Below are 14,691 nucleotides of genomic sequence, written 5' to 3'. Positions count from 1 at the left end.
GAAGTATTACTTTAATGCTCATTTAAAATAACGAATTATAGTAAGTAGATAATTTTAAAACTAAAGGGACATTTCTGAGCATTTTCGTTTACCGTTAATTTCAAGGAAGTCTTTTCGCAAAAAACGACTAGGTAAAATTGAGCATCATCACAATAATTGGACACCCCGTATATATAACGATCAACGGGCTGTCGAGGATGAAATCATATAACGACGATGGATCTCGTTCTCACCAATTGGTGGCCCATTGTACATCCTCGATTTGACATTGCAATTTTGATTTGTGACTCTTGTAAAGCCGAGAGATGTACGTATGAATAACGACGATCCTCACCGTTATTTCTCGAAAATTTCCTGATTCTTCGATTTTTTTTCTCGGCAACAAGGATGATCTTGAGCGGTGAACATCGCCCTTCCATTAGAACAACCAAACGATTAAGACATCGATTACATTCCGTGATGTATTTTTCTGCTGGATTTCACGAGAGATCACTGAGCGATCACGTCACTGAAGTACTATCAGTTTTCTTTTTTTTTTTTTTCTAGAAGCCAACGTCGCGCCTGACGTCGATTCGACGATAAATTCGAGAGGTCGCATTCTCGTCCGCATTCGCCGACTCGCCTCGTTGAGAACGAACTGCGTCCACGCAAAGTAAACGTCGTCAACCAACGTCAGGATGGATGAAGATTTAGCTTCTACCGGAAGATCCCTCGCCGAGGCAATGAACATGGAATCGCCAATGTCCAGCATCGCCAGCGATCTGTCGAGATCGTCACTGGATTCCGGCAGTGCAAAGAAGCGTTACTTTCCACGTTCAAAAGGTATGTTGCAAAAGTATCATCGATGCGAAGAGAATTGTCTTGTCTCTGCAAAATAATTTGAGAACGAGATTGTGTACGAGAAGTTGTATTGAAATAAATATCGTCCTACATTCTTTCGATTCAGATAGTAACTACTTAAGTCTTTTGAAGAACTCAATAAAATGTAACTTGATAGAAGCGACAACCTTTCGCGTCAATAAATTTGTTACGTCGAAATTATTTATACTACGATACAAGAACAAGAAAAATATATTTGCATGATAATGTGACTGAAAAGTATTAAGCGTATTAAATTAAAATAATTGTAATAAAAATTCAAATTGATAATCATGAATAGATAACATTGCTGAACAACATATGTTAAACCTGAAGTACTACTAATATTCACTCATAATCGGCAATTCTAATAACGCTAGGAACATTGGTACAGTTTACAATTCTAATAGGTTTTTTTTTATAATGATGAGCGGGGCGGGAACTATGTCAACTTAATTATGGGCAAAGCGGATACTGATAGAGCGGAACCTGAGAGCCTTCCGAAAGGCGGGTTATTCGTTAGGGATTTCCCCGTCCTTCAACGATTTGTGAATGTCTACCGCCGGTCTGAACCCCACAATCGCGAGTTCGCAGCCTCAGTTGTCAGTGGTTTTCATTCATGCGATCCAACACGGTGATATTTTATGGATTTCTTTGATACGCATTTACTTTATTAATTTCATTAAGCCTATTTTCAACACATGTATCATTATTGATGCATCGTATTGACGCTATTTGCGTTGTGCATTTCACTGAAAAAAACTTATTAAATCTTGATAATATTTCTTTGAGTAGTAAGTAAACATAAACTTACAATAAATAAATATTTACTCAATAAAAAAAATGATAATAAATCAAATTAACATATACATTATTTTATTAAATAAATACACACATATACATGTTTATTATTTAATAAATATTTACTTAGAAATATTCAAACAAATATTTATTAAACTTTAATTTTTTTTCAGTGTTCACTTAGTATTTTATTTGTTCAGTTCGCACATCTCTTATCGATGAAACACGCATTTTACGTAAATATTTTTTAGTAAAGATGTGATATTTATTTTTTTTTTTTTTCGAATGATTCTAACTTTTCGGTAACCGTAATGTAGAGTTAATTAACTCGCGCGACGCGATCGTTGAGCACCCTCTCGCAACCGTGAGGCAAGTAGTAGCTCGTGCCGGGGTTACGAAGACCAGGTGCTCACCTGCTTCTTGTTGGGTGGCTGGTTAGGCTTGGCGCCCCCTTTTATTCATGCCCCCGGTAAAGCCCCGTGGAGGTTCGCAACGCGAGTGAACGGCTGGGCACGGTAGCAAGCATCCCTTATGCTTTAGGGGGATACTTACGATACTTAGACGTTATTGGGATATCGATAGTCAGATAGTCTGATGACTGGCGATGCATGGGAAAGTTCGGTCAAACGTAAATATCCTACGGTATTTTTTTAAAGTTTATTCTTTACAAAATCTTCATCTGATATCTTTTTTTCTAAAATGGTAACACGTTCTTGTGAAGCTGAGACATACATTTCTGGATAACATACAATTCTGTTAATTCGCGCAATTATTGATGTAATTAATTATGACATATTTATTAGTATCATCCTTAGCTTTCGCAATTTAAAATTGAGAGTTGCTATCGATCGCTTATGTTTCATTCATATAACGCAATGACATGATAGGCTGACACACTTACTAGATATTTGCTCTTTAAATCTGAATCAGTGAATAATCACTGATATCAATACTAAGTATGTCACTGATAATCAGTGAATTAAATGTGAGATCTCCAACTTAACTGATCTTTATTATATAATCGAACTAACCTTGTTTTAATAATATAACTAAAATACTGATATTTGCATGTTAATTTCAATACCATATTTTCCAATACCATATTTATTGCATAAATTCAATGTCAGTATTTTAGTTATATAATGTTCAAACATTCTTCCTTTTTTAATTGAACTTCACAAGTTCACTGCCAAGTATATATGCTACTGAGTAATTAGTGATTATCCACTGATTCAGATTTAGAGAATGTATATTACAATTTTATTTAAATATTTATATATTAGAATGTTTTTAAATAATTTTTTATTTTTCAATTCATCGTTGCTGTAGAATTTTAATTTAATTTGCACACGAGTGATGAAGAGAATTAATAATTAAAGAGGATAACTCTAATTATTCGCGAGTAAACACATGTTTGATAAAAGTTTAGTACATGCATAAACGCATCTTACGTACTGACCTACCCTTATTAGACATCAACACATCGAGAGACCGTTAAGAATACAGCTGTCTCGCGCGAAAGACTAGGGTCCGTATTTCCGACTCCCTTTAACACTACGTTTACTCTAAAGGTGACTGACCGATTCCGTATCTTATTTTCTTAATGCGATGATCGAGTTCGATGATCCGATGAGACGGAAAAACAATTGTTTACAAATGAGTTTACAACTCTATAAATATTTATAACATATAACCAGGAATAATAAGAGAATAATAATTTAATTACTAATATATATATGCGAAACTAACTAGTCTAAGTCTTGTTTCTAATCTTTTTAGACATGAAATGTGAATGGCTGCAGTTTGTTTAGAGCTCTTATTATTTATTAACGTCATTATTCTTTTATTTGAATCGAAGTAAAAGCAAGAGACTTGAACGCGTGGAAATTCACTTTTCTTTGGAAGTTTTGCTTGTTTAAAGAAAGCTCGGAGAAAGTGTCAATTCACTTCTTAATAACAATTTTATTATAATAACGAAATAATAACAGAAAAGGTATGAACTTTTTTTAGCATAAAAAGATGATTTTGCTAAAATATCTAAAAATTTAGCTATAATAGATACAGATCTAAAATAATTTCATTGGACCATCAAAATACAATAGTTATGTAGGATGTTCAAACTGGTTGCTAAAATGTCAAAACTTTTTGGAACATTGTTCATTATGTTTGAAATTCCTACATAATTATTTTGACGGTTTCTAACAAAATTATTTTCGGATATGCATCTACTTAAAAAAATTACTAAATCTTAATACATATTTCTTTGAATAGTATTAAGTAAACATTTACTTACTTTAAGTAAATAAATATTTACTTAAAAAATGATAGTCAAATTAAATCAATTTAATTTGTATCAAATAAATATCCGTTTACATTTATAATCATATTTACGTCAAACTGTTTAAATAAATATTTATTAAAATTTTTAATTTTTTTCAATGTATCTAAATTTTTAAATATTTCAGCAAAATCATTCTTTCTATGTATAAGTTATCATTTTTTTTTTCTTATTTGCATATGAAGAGACTATATAATTCATCGGCGAAATAATTCAAGTGTGATAATCGATATACAATAGTGGTGTTTTACATCCTAAATAGAAGCTTAATGCAATAGATCCCATATTACGCGAGTTATGGTCGGATTAAGAGAACGTTGCAGGCGTTCATAGCCGGCCACGATCTTTTGCACTCTTCGGTCGACGACGTTATCGCCATTGCAAATGCCGTCATGCAGTGGCATGAAAGTGTTGCGCCGCCACATGGTGCGTTTCGTTCTCGTCCGTTGCCTTGAAAGTCCGTTGCGCGAGGGGTACAACAACGACGGGGCGAACGAGGCACCCCTATATACACTACCCGGCTCTAGTATTGAGAGGGCTATAGCCGAGAGAGACGCGTGTACACCCGATAGCTAGGCACCGTAGACAGATATACACACGCACGAAGCGTGCCGCTCGCGTGCAAATTAGGTAATTACCTGTGAACGCGCGTCTTCGACGACTGGCACGCTCTTTAGCCCTTTGGAAGAATAATACCGATCTACTGTCGACTAATCTAGCAATCGGAATAGTAATCGTGTACCTCGCGTTAGGGGAGAAACGCTTAATTACGCCTTTTAATTAACGCAACATAAGGTTTATGCTGTCTTTGGAATTCGCGCGAGATTATATTTATGATTCGTCAACTTTAATCCTAGGCACATTGCGTCTTTTTTTACCCGGGAAAAATTCTACTATATAAGATTTTTTGGTACACATTTGTTCAATTTTTATTAAGTAAAGATTTTAACATTTGAGTTAAAAAACTATTTAGCAATGTAACAGAGATGTTGGAAAGTAATTCTGAATTTTTGAAAGAGCCTAGAATAGAGACTAAAAAGATTTGGGCTATTGGATAGAAAAGACTCAGGGCGTCTATAAGTAAAAATATGTGTGCCTACGAAAAGTTAACATAATTAGCATTAGGCTAAGTAAAATATCTCAAAGTGTCAGATAAAAATATATCACAACAAGGGAAATAATCCGCAATAGTTCATCGATATATTATTTTCGGAATAAATTTTTGTTAAATTTTTTAACACAATGTAACCAATTGGCGCAACCCTTTACAGTTTGTAGCTACATTGTTGTATAATTATTTTCTGCATATAAAAAATCGAGCCAGGTTCCGCAAAGGGCGTTTAATGGGGGAGACAGAATAAAAAAATGCGGCGGCAACCGTCAGCGCAGATGAGCGAATTGAACGGTATAAGAGACGTTTCTTTGACCAATGGCTTTCCTATCAAGATTTAATATTTAAATGTCCCAAAATTTTATGCCATGGCAAAGCTAAAGGTGCGGAAGAGAAGGGGGAAAGACCGACGAGAAAAGAGGGAGAAGAATGAAAGAGGTTTGGGTTCCTCGGGATCCTCGGGGTTCCAAGCCATTAACATATCCTGTAGGGCCGGTAAGGCAGGTCTCACAATATTTCGGAGAAGGCGAAGGTTGGCACTTTCGCAACCTTTAACGGTCGCGGGCCCGAATTACAAATCGCCTCGGGTATGGATTCGGTGCGAATTCCGTGGATACCTTTGTTCAAAGCTGGGAACAAGAGAACGTAGCTTAAGGTATGACCAATATCGCAATTGCGAGGCAATACGTGTTGAAGTCAGTGGGTGAGTCCTGTAATTTCAACCCTTAACGTCTCCACGTTTTACTAACATATGGCTCGTTTTAATTAGTCGATTTGTGTAATCTCTAAAACTTTCGAAGTAAATTATCTCACTCTTAAAAATTGAAAATTAAACCACTTTTTCCAGGTTGGCTCAATATTCACTCTTTAAGGTGGGATTCGACTCTAAAGAATTTGGAGAGCAGAGAACTCTGTGATAGAATTAGGCGATAAGGCGCACATAGTGATAGCGTTTGGCACATCTCCGGGATTGGTTGCCATCCGAGGATTCCAGTTTTCCCTTCTCGCGATTGCGCCCGGGGAAGCACCTTTTGGCGGATCCGTTGGATGAAAAATTCGTTGAGCGCGTGCCGGCTGCACGCACGACTCGACTACCCCTCGTCTTACTACCCTCGCTAATGTCGAAAGACGGAAGAAGAAGCGAGCGAGATAGAGAGTAGGGTGAGCTTAGTTATCGAACAGGCCGACCGACCGACCGACCAGCCAACCCCCCGTTAGGCTCTCTCTTGTCGCTTGTTTCCTTACCTCGGTCTCTTGTGTCTCGTTGCGATGTCTGGTCCCGATGCGTCTGGTCCCCGTCCCGTCTCGCAACTCGTAACAGGGTACACGCTTCAACTTTTATTCCCACCGACGACGTTCCGTTCTCGCAGACTGTTATTCAACGTCTATCCGCTTTTCTGTTCCTGTTCACATTCGAACGCGACGATTAGCATTGACGTAATTTCTCATGAGATCGATACCCGATGGTGATACGGAAGAACGTGTCTCACACGTAATCATCGCGCTTCTAATAGTACGAATAAATCTATAAATTCGCTGCCATACGTTTATGGCATGGGAATTTGAACTCAGGCCGTATTACACCGGTTTCCATGTCTGGCGATTTAAATAACATGAATACGACTGAATATAATTAACTCGTAGCTGGTTTTTATTCAGAACAGAAGCTTACTTTTTTATATTTTTTGTATAAGTTTCACTGTATTGTTTAAGGTTTATATTTCTGACCTGAAGATTGTCATCTTATTCGCACAGTCTTGATACGAACATCCATTTAAGTTTATTATTATTTATATTTACTTGATTAATGTCACTGCGTAAAAACGTGACAGTTTATCAATTTGTATCTTAATCTTCCGATATTCAATGACCTTATCACTTATCACTGCAAAAAACCCGAAACGGTTGGATGGGATTGGGGGATCTACCCTTCGAGACCCTTAGGAACTATACAGTGGGGTACGATGGGATATAACAGAATGATTCATACACGCACATTAACCACGATGCTGGGAATCCGACTAACGAATCATGTTCAAACGGCCTACATCTTTTTTACGAGTGATAGCCAAAGAGAGATCGCCATGCGGTCCATTCTTTAAACGAGGAACATACGCAGGTAAATCCGACTACATTAACAGTGCATAAAATGATGCGCAGGTAAATTTGATTACATTAACAGAAAGAATGAGCGGCCGATGTCCCAGCTGATGCTTGTACTTACGGGAAGACCAATAATACTCGCGTCAGATGGTTTCACGTAACGTACATACCTAATGTGAGTGATATGACGGAAGCTCGTGTAGAAAATATCTATACACATTATACTTCAAAACTTTAATTTTTCATATAAAGATTTTTCTGATTAAACATTGAAAAATGATGAATCACGTTTAATTTGCGTAATGAATAATTAATTCAAAATTCTTTCTTGTTTATTAAAATTTATGTGTAGTATAAAGTAGCGAAATATTTTCATAATCTTAAAATTCTGTTGAATATAAATAAATTGAATAGAATCGACAGTTTATATTTCTGTTGAAGTAGTGTCTGGAAATTATTAGGTGTTGGAATTAATTCGTAGCGTTTTTTAATGAAAGAATGTTATTTATTTCACATGAGCATTAAAAAATACATTAATGAAAGTACTTCCCATCACTTGTAAAACGCTACGAATTAATTCCAACACCTAATAAATAATTGCTATTTCTTACTCGCGTATAAGTAACTCGGGAATTATATCGAATTAAATCTCTTTTGTTATAAAAAATAAAATCCTCAAGTTAGAAAAAAAAATTAAAACTGGATCTTGCATAACTATTTGAGTAATGTGTAGCATTCGATGAAATAAGTACTTCTGTTGTTCTCCCTCTCTGTCTATCTATCTGTCTGTCTGTCTGTCTGTATTTCTGTTTATATGCTGTAACTTATGAATAATTTAAGAGACACAATTTTAAATTTTACATATACGTATTTAAACTGAAAGTATATTTTTATTGAGGGTATCTCCTGTGATATCAGAAAAGATTCTCGTTTTACGACTTTATTTTTATAGTAAGCACGTACTCGAGTTTTTTTACGAGTTTTGAGATGATTACGACAGTTAGGCCTCGCAAGAACGACTCCAATGCGAAACAAGGGCCGCCGCCCTCGACGGACACGGTGGGGTAGGTTACACCTGTGCGAGCATGTTTAAAATATATAGCACATGGTGCGTGCGTTCTATTTCGTTGCACCACAGTGCACCGCGTGTTTAGCGAGCCGCTGATGCCGATGGCGATGGCCTCGTTGGCGTCGCAGCAGTTTACTTGTCTGCTTCTTTATCTTGCTCAAATATTGTTTTATTACCGTCGACACGTCCTCCTAGATTTTCTAATCCTCCATTGGACAGTATATGATTCCCACCCTTCCCTCTAAATGCAATTACACGCGTGCACGCACGTGAATCGCTCGCGTCGAGCAAATTCATAGCGCGGTCTCTGCAACCGTGGCACGCGCCGGTTGGACCGGTCGGTCCCGCCAATCGATATCGGATAGTCGAATATGCCCCTCGTAGGCAACGCATTTTAAGCCTGTATCAAACTATTGAGATTGAGGATTGTAAATTGAAGATTAGAATTCGATCAATCAGATAATCTTAAGCTTTATCGCGTTATATTCCTATGAGTAATTGAATTCTAATCTCCAATTTGCAATTCTCAATCTCTAGTGCATAGTCCAATATGATACCTCTTGACGAAACGTTTTTCAGTTAGGCAGCATATCTATTTGTAAAATGTCTCATTAATCCAGTTTGTAAAATATAGAATACTCATAGAGTGTCTCGTAGGATTCTGATAGAATCGCTCATAGACTCTGTTATAAGACCTCCAATATAAACTAGAGTCACGAGATGAGAAACTTTTGATTGGCCTGTTCTTTTTGTTAACTTCAGTAAGTTAAAATGAGGCAGCATATATAAAAAGAGATAATACATACCTTTCTTTCTCACTCTTATTTTGACAAAACTGCTCGTGGCCAGACTCTATTATAGAGACTCCAGACTAAACCAATTTACAACGACATAACGTTGGAACGGTACACCTTTTGATCTTTGATCATAATGAAAGGGCGAAAAATAGGATAGTTTAATCGTATATAATTCAAGTGTTTCCGGTGATATCTTTAAACTAAATGCACGCGGTTTTCCGTATGGTTATCCGCGCGAATGGAGCTGTAAGAGATATAAAAGTACGATCAGGCAAGGATCACGCCCATCAGGGCGGTTAACCGAGGAATCGCATCGATGCTGTCGAAGGCGCATAGAACGCGTGACGCGTTCATGTTCCTTTGCATACACACACTTAGATCATACATTGCGCCAGCCAGCGGCGAACTAACGCCACTTGGGGGGCAGACATATGAGCACACATGGGGCGGCAGTCACCACCTGGCATCGCGTAGCCGTAGTTGAATACCGACCCACCCCTATACGTACACGTAACTACGTACCCTGAAACGCGCGCAGTGCGACCCCAACCCCTCGACTTGGCTCGTGCCGTCGTACATTGTCGTAGGATAGCGCGACACCCGTCCCAGAACGCGACGAAGAAGGGGAGAGAGGGGTACGGAAGGTAGAGAAGAGAAAAGGTCGGCAAGACGTTGCAGAAATCGAGTTTCTCTCGACCTTCCTCACCCTTTCCTCACGTGTACTCTTCGATTTTCCTTCCCTTCCGCGCCCTGTTCGTTGGCGAATTTCGAATTTCGTATCTACCGATGCAATTTTTGACACAGCATTTAGATAGTGACATATACGCCAGTGACAGAAGTTAGGAGTCAACGAACTTGATGAGACCCAGCTCGATACGCTGATTGTAATATCGATTTCCGCCTGCATCATATGCGAACGCACACACAATGTCTTTTGTGATCAACGGCATAGCGTACGGGTACCGGTCTAGAGCGAGCGGGAACTGATGAGTACTTGGTGCTCTTCCCCCCCCCACCTCCCTCCCTCTCCCCAAGTTTCACCAATAGCGAGATTCTGTATTGGGAGGGTCGATAGGTTATCATTCAACCGGCTCGTGGATGCCACGTGCGGGTACGTTACGAGCTAGTATACATTTCGTTTGTCGCAGGTTAATGACAATGTAACGTTCCGCCTGTCTTGCGATACTTGGTTCTAATGGAATTGTATCATTTATCAAATAATAATATACATCTAGAAAGAGAAAAATAATTTATTCTCGTAAGACATCGAGGTAAGTTTGTGAAGGGTTAAATAATAACTTTTACAAGAAATTAGGAGTTCATTAAAAATAATTTTTTTTTTCCCGGAAGGGATGATTTTGCGAAATATCTGAAAATTTAGCTAAAGATCTGAAAATAATAATTTTGTTGGAATATGAAAATAATTATTTAGGAAATTCAAGCATGAGCAATACTGCAAAAAGTTTTGACGTTCTAACAATCAGTTTATCCGTCCTGCATAATTACTTTGATAGACCAAAATTTATGTTCATCTAGCTAAATGTTATATTTCATTAAAACCGTTCTTTCCGTATATAAAACTTTTTCATTATAATTATTTATTTTGGAAGGTGTTTATAAAAATATTATTTTAGTTAATATCTTTGGACATTTGATTACGATATTGAATTGAATTAAATATTACCTGTTAGTCAGATAATTATCGCAAAAGCTAAGATTTAAATACAACTGGGAGTCTAAACTCTCTTAATTATTTGACCCAAGGCACTTTTAAGAAATTAGGTCAATGTTATATCTTATCGTAACGTTGGTTAGTAACCGCCGCAGTGGCCGTTAACATGTTAACTGAGGTTTAACTGATTATTCGTTTGCTTTTGAAGGCAGAACTAAAAAGAGACAGGGAACCGTAAAAGGGTAAACGTACAAGCTCAGTCAGTTGTAACTTACTCGCTTACGGGAACGGTTTACAATTATTTACGATAGATATTATTATCGTATTGCGTATCTGGTTGCTCCTCGTTTTCCTCTGGAAGATTCGTTATGTGTGTCGGCTACATCCAGAGAATTAGACGCAGGATCTCGCGGAGGGCCAACGAAATTTGTCCTGGAATAGATATATATCTCTCTTTTTTTTTCTCTCTCGGCTAAAACGCGGCGAGGCCCAGGGTGTGCTTTATTTTTAACTGTACTCGCGGGATCCATACTCTTAATCTCACATGAGGGCCCCACGCTGGCGGGAAACGGCTGGCGGGTGTACGTGTTCCTGGTGTTTGCGCGCGTATAGGAAACGGATGTCGTGAGACGTTTATCTAAAATTAGAAGTGTTCTCGATACACCTATCTCGCTTCCTTTCGTTCTTTTCCTCTCGTCTTTTTCTCTCTCGCGCGGTATTAGTATTATGATTTGGTCTGCTTGCCATGCACGCATTGCTTCTCGTGGCTTCGCTGTGGAATGGAGTCACGACCGTTGAAGCGTACTTGCACATGTTACACAGCCGCAGCCGCTGCCTGTTGCTTGCTGGGGAATGTCGCGTTAATTAGTGGGGGAGACTGATGGTCGTTCTCGCAGTTGACTTTACGTTGATATAGCAAAGTTATACTCGCATCGGCGCAATTATCAATTGTAACAGCAACATTCTGCCTACAAACACGATTAGATTGATGAATTAACGGGCGAGTCGTTGCGTCCCGCGATATTCTATGTTGCATTGTCAACATTTGTCGATATCTTTGACCATTAAAAGCACAGACTTCTATAACTAGACTATTTACTTCGCCACTATGTTTGTTGCCAAGCGGTGTCTCTGATAGGGCTGTCATTTCATGGTCACGTGATACACTTAGATCATTTGTATACTTAAAAGATAGTAGATACACATACATGTATAAGTGGACATAGACAAGGATTTCTCGACACCACTTATATTATCTCTAAACAACCGAAGTGAGTCTAATTAATTATAGAAGTCTGTGATATTACAAGATAATGTGGTTTATGTGTTTTCTGGGTGAATTTAATTGTATAATATTTTATATTTATAACTTATTTATTTATTTATATAATTTATAATATCGACACAATTATATAATTATTAAAAAATACGAGTTGAATATATCGAATGATTAAAAGATGAAAAATCGCATGAATTTATCGCAGTTGTTTATAAGTTTTTAATAATTAAGTATAATTAATAATTATATAATAATAAATGCGAGTAAGAATACAAAATATTTTATTGCTGTCTAATTTTTAATTCTTTCTGTTTGTATGATCTGTTCTTAGATAATGTATTCTAGGATAGAAATAAATATTTAAATTTGTCAGCCCATCGAATTAAAGTAGGGCCAAGTTGAATCTAATTACTCCATAAAGTTCCCTTATGCCATAAGTTCATTCCTCGCGATAGGTCTTCATACTTAACTTCATAAATACGCTCTGCCATCTGTTCGAAACTGTTGATTAATCTCTTATGACAACTTGCACGAGATCTAAGGTGGCAAGCAGGCCGCGAAATATTTAGCAATGCTAAGGAAACACCACTGTTCAGGTAGAAAGATTGATAAAAGGTATAAGCATCAATGAGGGAAATGGACCGAGAAGGAACGTTGAAATCAATGATACGTTGACCTTTACGAGGTCAAGGTTCTCCATTTCAGGCACTCGCCTGGAAATTCGCGTAAATCCATCCTACCTTTCGACACGAGTAAGTAGCGCGAGGGTGCGTGTCACGGTTGATGCTTCCGACTTCCTGCGGAAGTGTGTTACGACGTATGTGGCTCATGATCGTCTCCTTTACTTTATTCTGCTCTTATCTGTTATTCGGTAAGGATTTTGTTTTGAAGCTTAATCGCATTCCTTTTGCATTTGATCTCTTGTCGAATACATTCTTTTCAATCTAATCCATGCATAATTCAAGATTCAAAATTTGATTTTGATCGACTATTCTTGAAAGATATGTTTCATTTATCTTTCGAGATAGATATCGAGCGGCAAAGTGTCAATCGATTTATTTTTGAAAAAATTGGAGAAAGAAAATCCTAAATGCGAAACCTGCATCTTTTGTCGAGCAACGTCTCCCGTTTAGTGGGATTTAATCTAAATTTAGGAACAAATCCTGGCGGGAGATGTAGCGAAGAATTCTGTTCGGGATAATATCTTACTCGGTAACCAAATAATATAACATGAAAAAGATATCAGATACAAAATGTAGAATAAATTATATAATCATAAAAAATGTATCATATCAAACATATCATTGACATATTTGATAATCACATGCAATATTACTGTATCATGTGATTCAAATGTGTCAATGCGACATCTATTATATTTTCAGTCAACATAACTTTTCAGCTTTTCTTTTGTAATTAAATAGCGTCTGCTTTAAAGATAAAATTCGCTAAAATTAGTTATGTAGGAATATTACATTTATGATATATATTTTCACGTTTTAAATAAATTTACTTGATTATCACAAAAAAAAAATAATTAAAGGAGCGATCTGTAATTACATATGGAAGAAATGATTTTGTGAAATATTTAAAAATTTAGCTAGCTAAAAATCTAAAAATAATTTTGTTTGTAGATCATTAAAATAATTATATAAAATTAAACTGGTTACTAGAATGTTAAAACTTCTTGCAATGTTCATCAATGGTTAAGCATTCTAATTATTTTGATGCTCCAATAAAATTATTTTCAGAGAGAGATCTGTATGTGTTTCTAGTTAAATTTTTTAATATTTTAGCAAAACCGTTCTTACCGTGTACAGTTTATTAAAATACTTCTATACCAGGAGAGATAAAAAAATTGAAGAATATGAGACACATATGCCACATGCTAACGTTTCATCTGAGGATGTTCGGTGCATTGTAGATCACACCCCTCGTCTTCTCATTGGTGCGACATGAAACGATTAACGACCGGTCCCTCCATGTCATATCATTCTTCCGGCCTAACTGCAGACTGGTCTTACATTATGTGGGAGATAGGGATGTATACATTTGCGCGACGAACGGAAGCAATGAGAGTTAATCAATGCAAATAAACGAATTTGCGCGTCCCAAGTATCTCATGGAGATTATTGTAACATCTTTGATAAATAAAAATTCTTAATCAATTTTACTGTGGAAACGTATAAAAATACTGAATTGTTCTTTGGAATGACAAACACTTTGTTTGTTTGTGACATCTATTCAATGAGAATGTCGGGGATGAAGGGCAATTCAATCATTTCAAAATACAATGTCCGTAGGCAAAACGATTTTTCTCGACGCGTGTCCCACATGGCACGCACGTGCGACCTCTGTCATGTTTCTCGGATTTCGGGATACCTGGGGTGCACTTGTCATGTGGGATTGGACTCCGCTGAGATTGTGATTCGGGTTGAATGGCGAGTTGCAGATGGTGTTAGCAGTTCTACGATAGCGACGATGATAATGCCGGGCAGCATGATAATTCCTGATTATTATCTCTTCGCTCGCGGCACTATAGATATATTTGGCAGGACCAATTGTTATCGGAACGAAAGCCCTAACTAATAAAGAACAACCACTCGAGCAAATAAACGAACGAGCGACCGCGAGATCGCGCGTGATTTCATGGCGGCGTCTAC

The 14,691-nt window shown here is 37.2% G+C and overlaps 1 protein-coding gene and 1 long non-coding RNA gene across 2 annotated transcripts in view; one reads left to right on the top strand and one right to left on the bottom strand.

Moving 5' to 3' along the window:
• Nucleotides 1-14,691, top strand: part of LOC105142931 (uncharacterized) — a 57,103-nt gene that overhangs the window by 4,738 nt on the left and 37,674 nt on the right. Inside the window, exon 2 of the mRNA XM_011050839.2 lies at nt 547-822. Coding sequence (XP_011049141.2) covers nt 678-822 — 145 coding nt within the window. The 5' untranslated portion in view covers nt 547-677. The remainder of the gene's footprint in view (nt 1-546; nt 823-14,691) is intronic.
• On the bottom strand, nt 754-14,061 carry LOC147907034 (uncharacterized). The gene is made up of 3 exons (XR_015547708.1): nt 9,087-14,061; nt 6,354-6,511; nt 754-867 (listed from the first exon to the last, which is right to left on the bottom strand). It is a non-coding gene; the product is annotated as an uncharacterized LOC147907034 (long non-coding RNA).

This window comes from Acromyrmex echinatior, chromosome 16 (assembly GCF_024713525.1).
Source record: "Acromyrmex echinatior isolate Ae372 chromosome 16, ASM2471352v2, whole genome shotgun sequence".
Classification (NCBI taxonomy): Eukaryota; Metazoa; Arthropoda; class Insecta; order Hymenoptera; family Formicidae; genus Acromyrmex; species Acromyrmex echinatior.
This window is presented reverse-complemented; position numbering and strand designations above follow the sequence as displayed.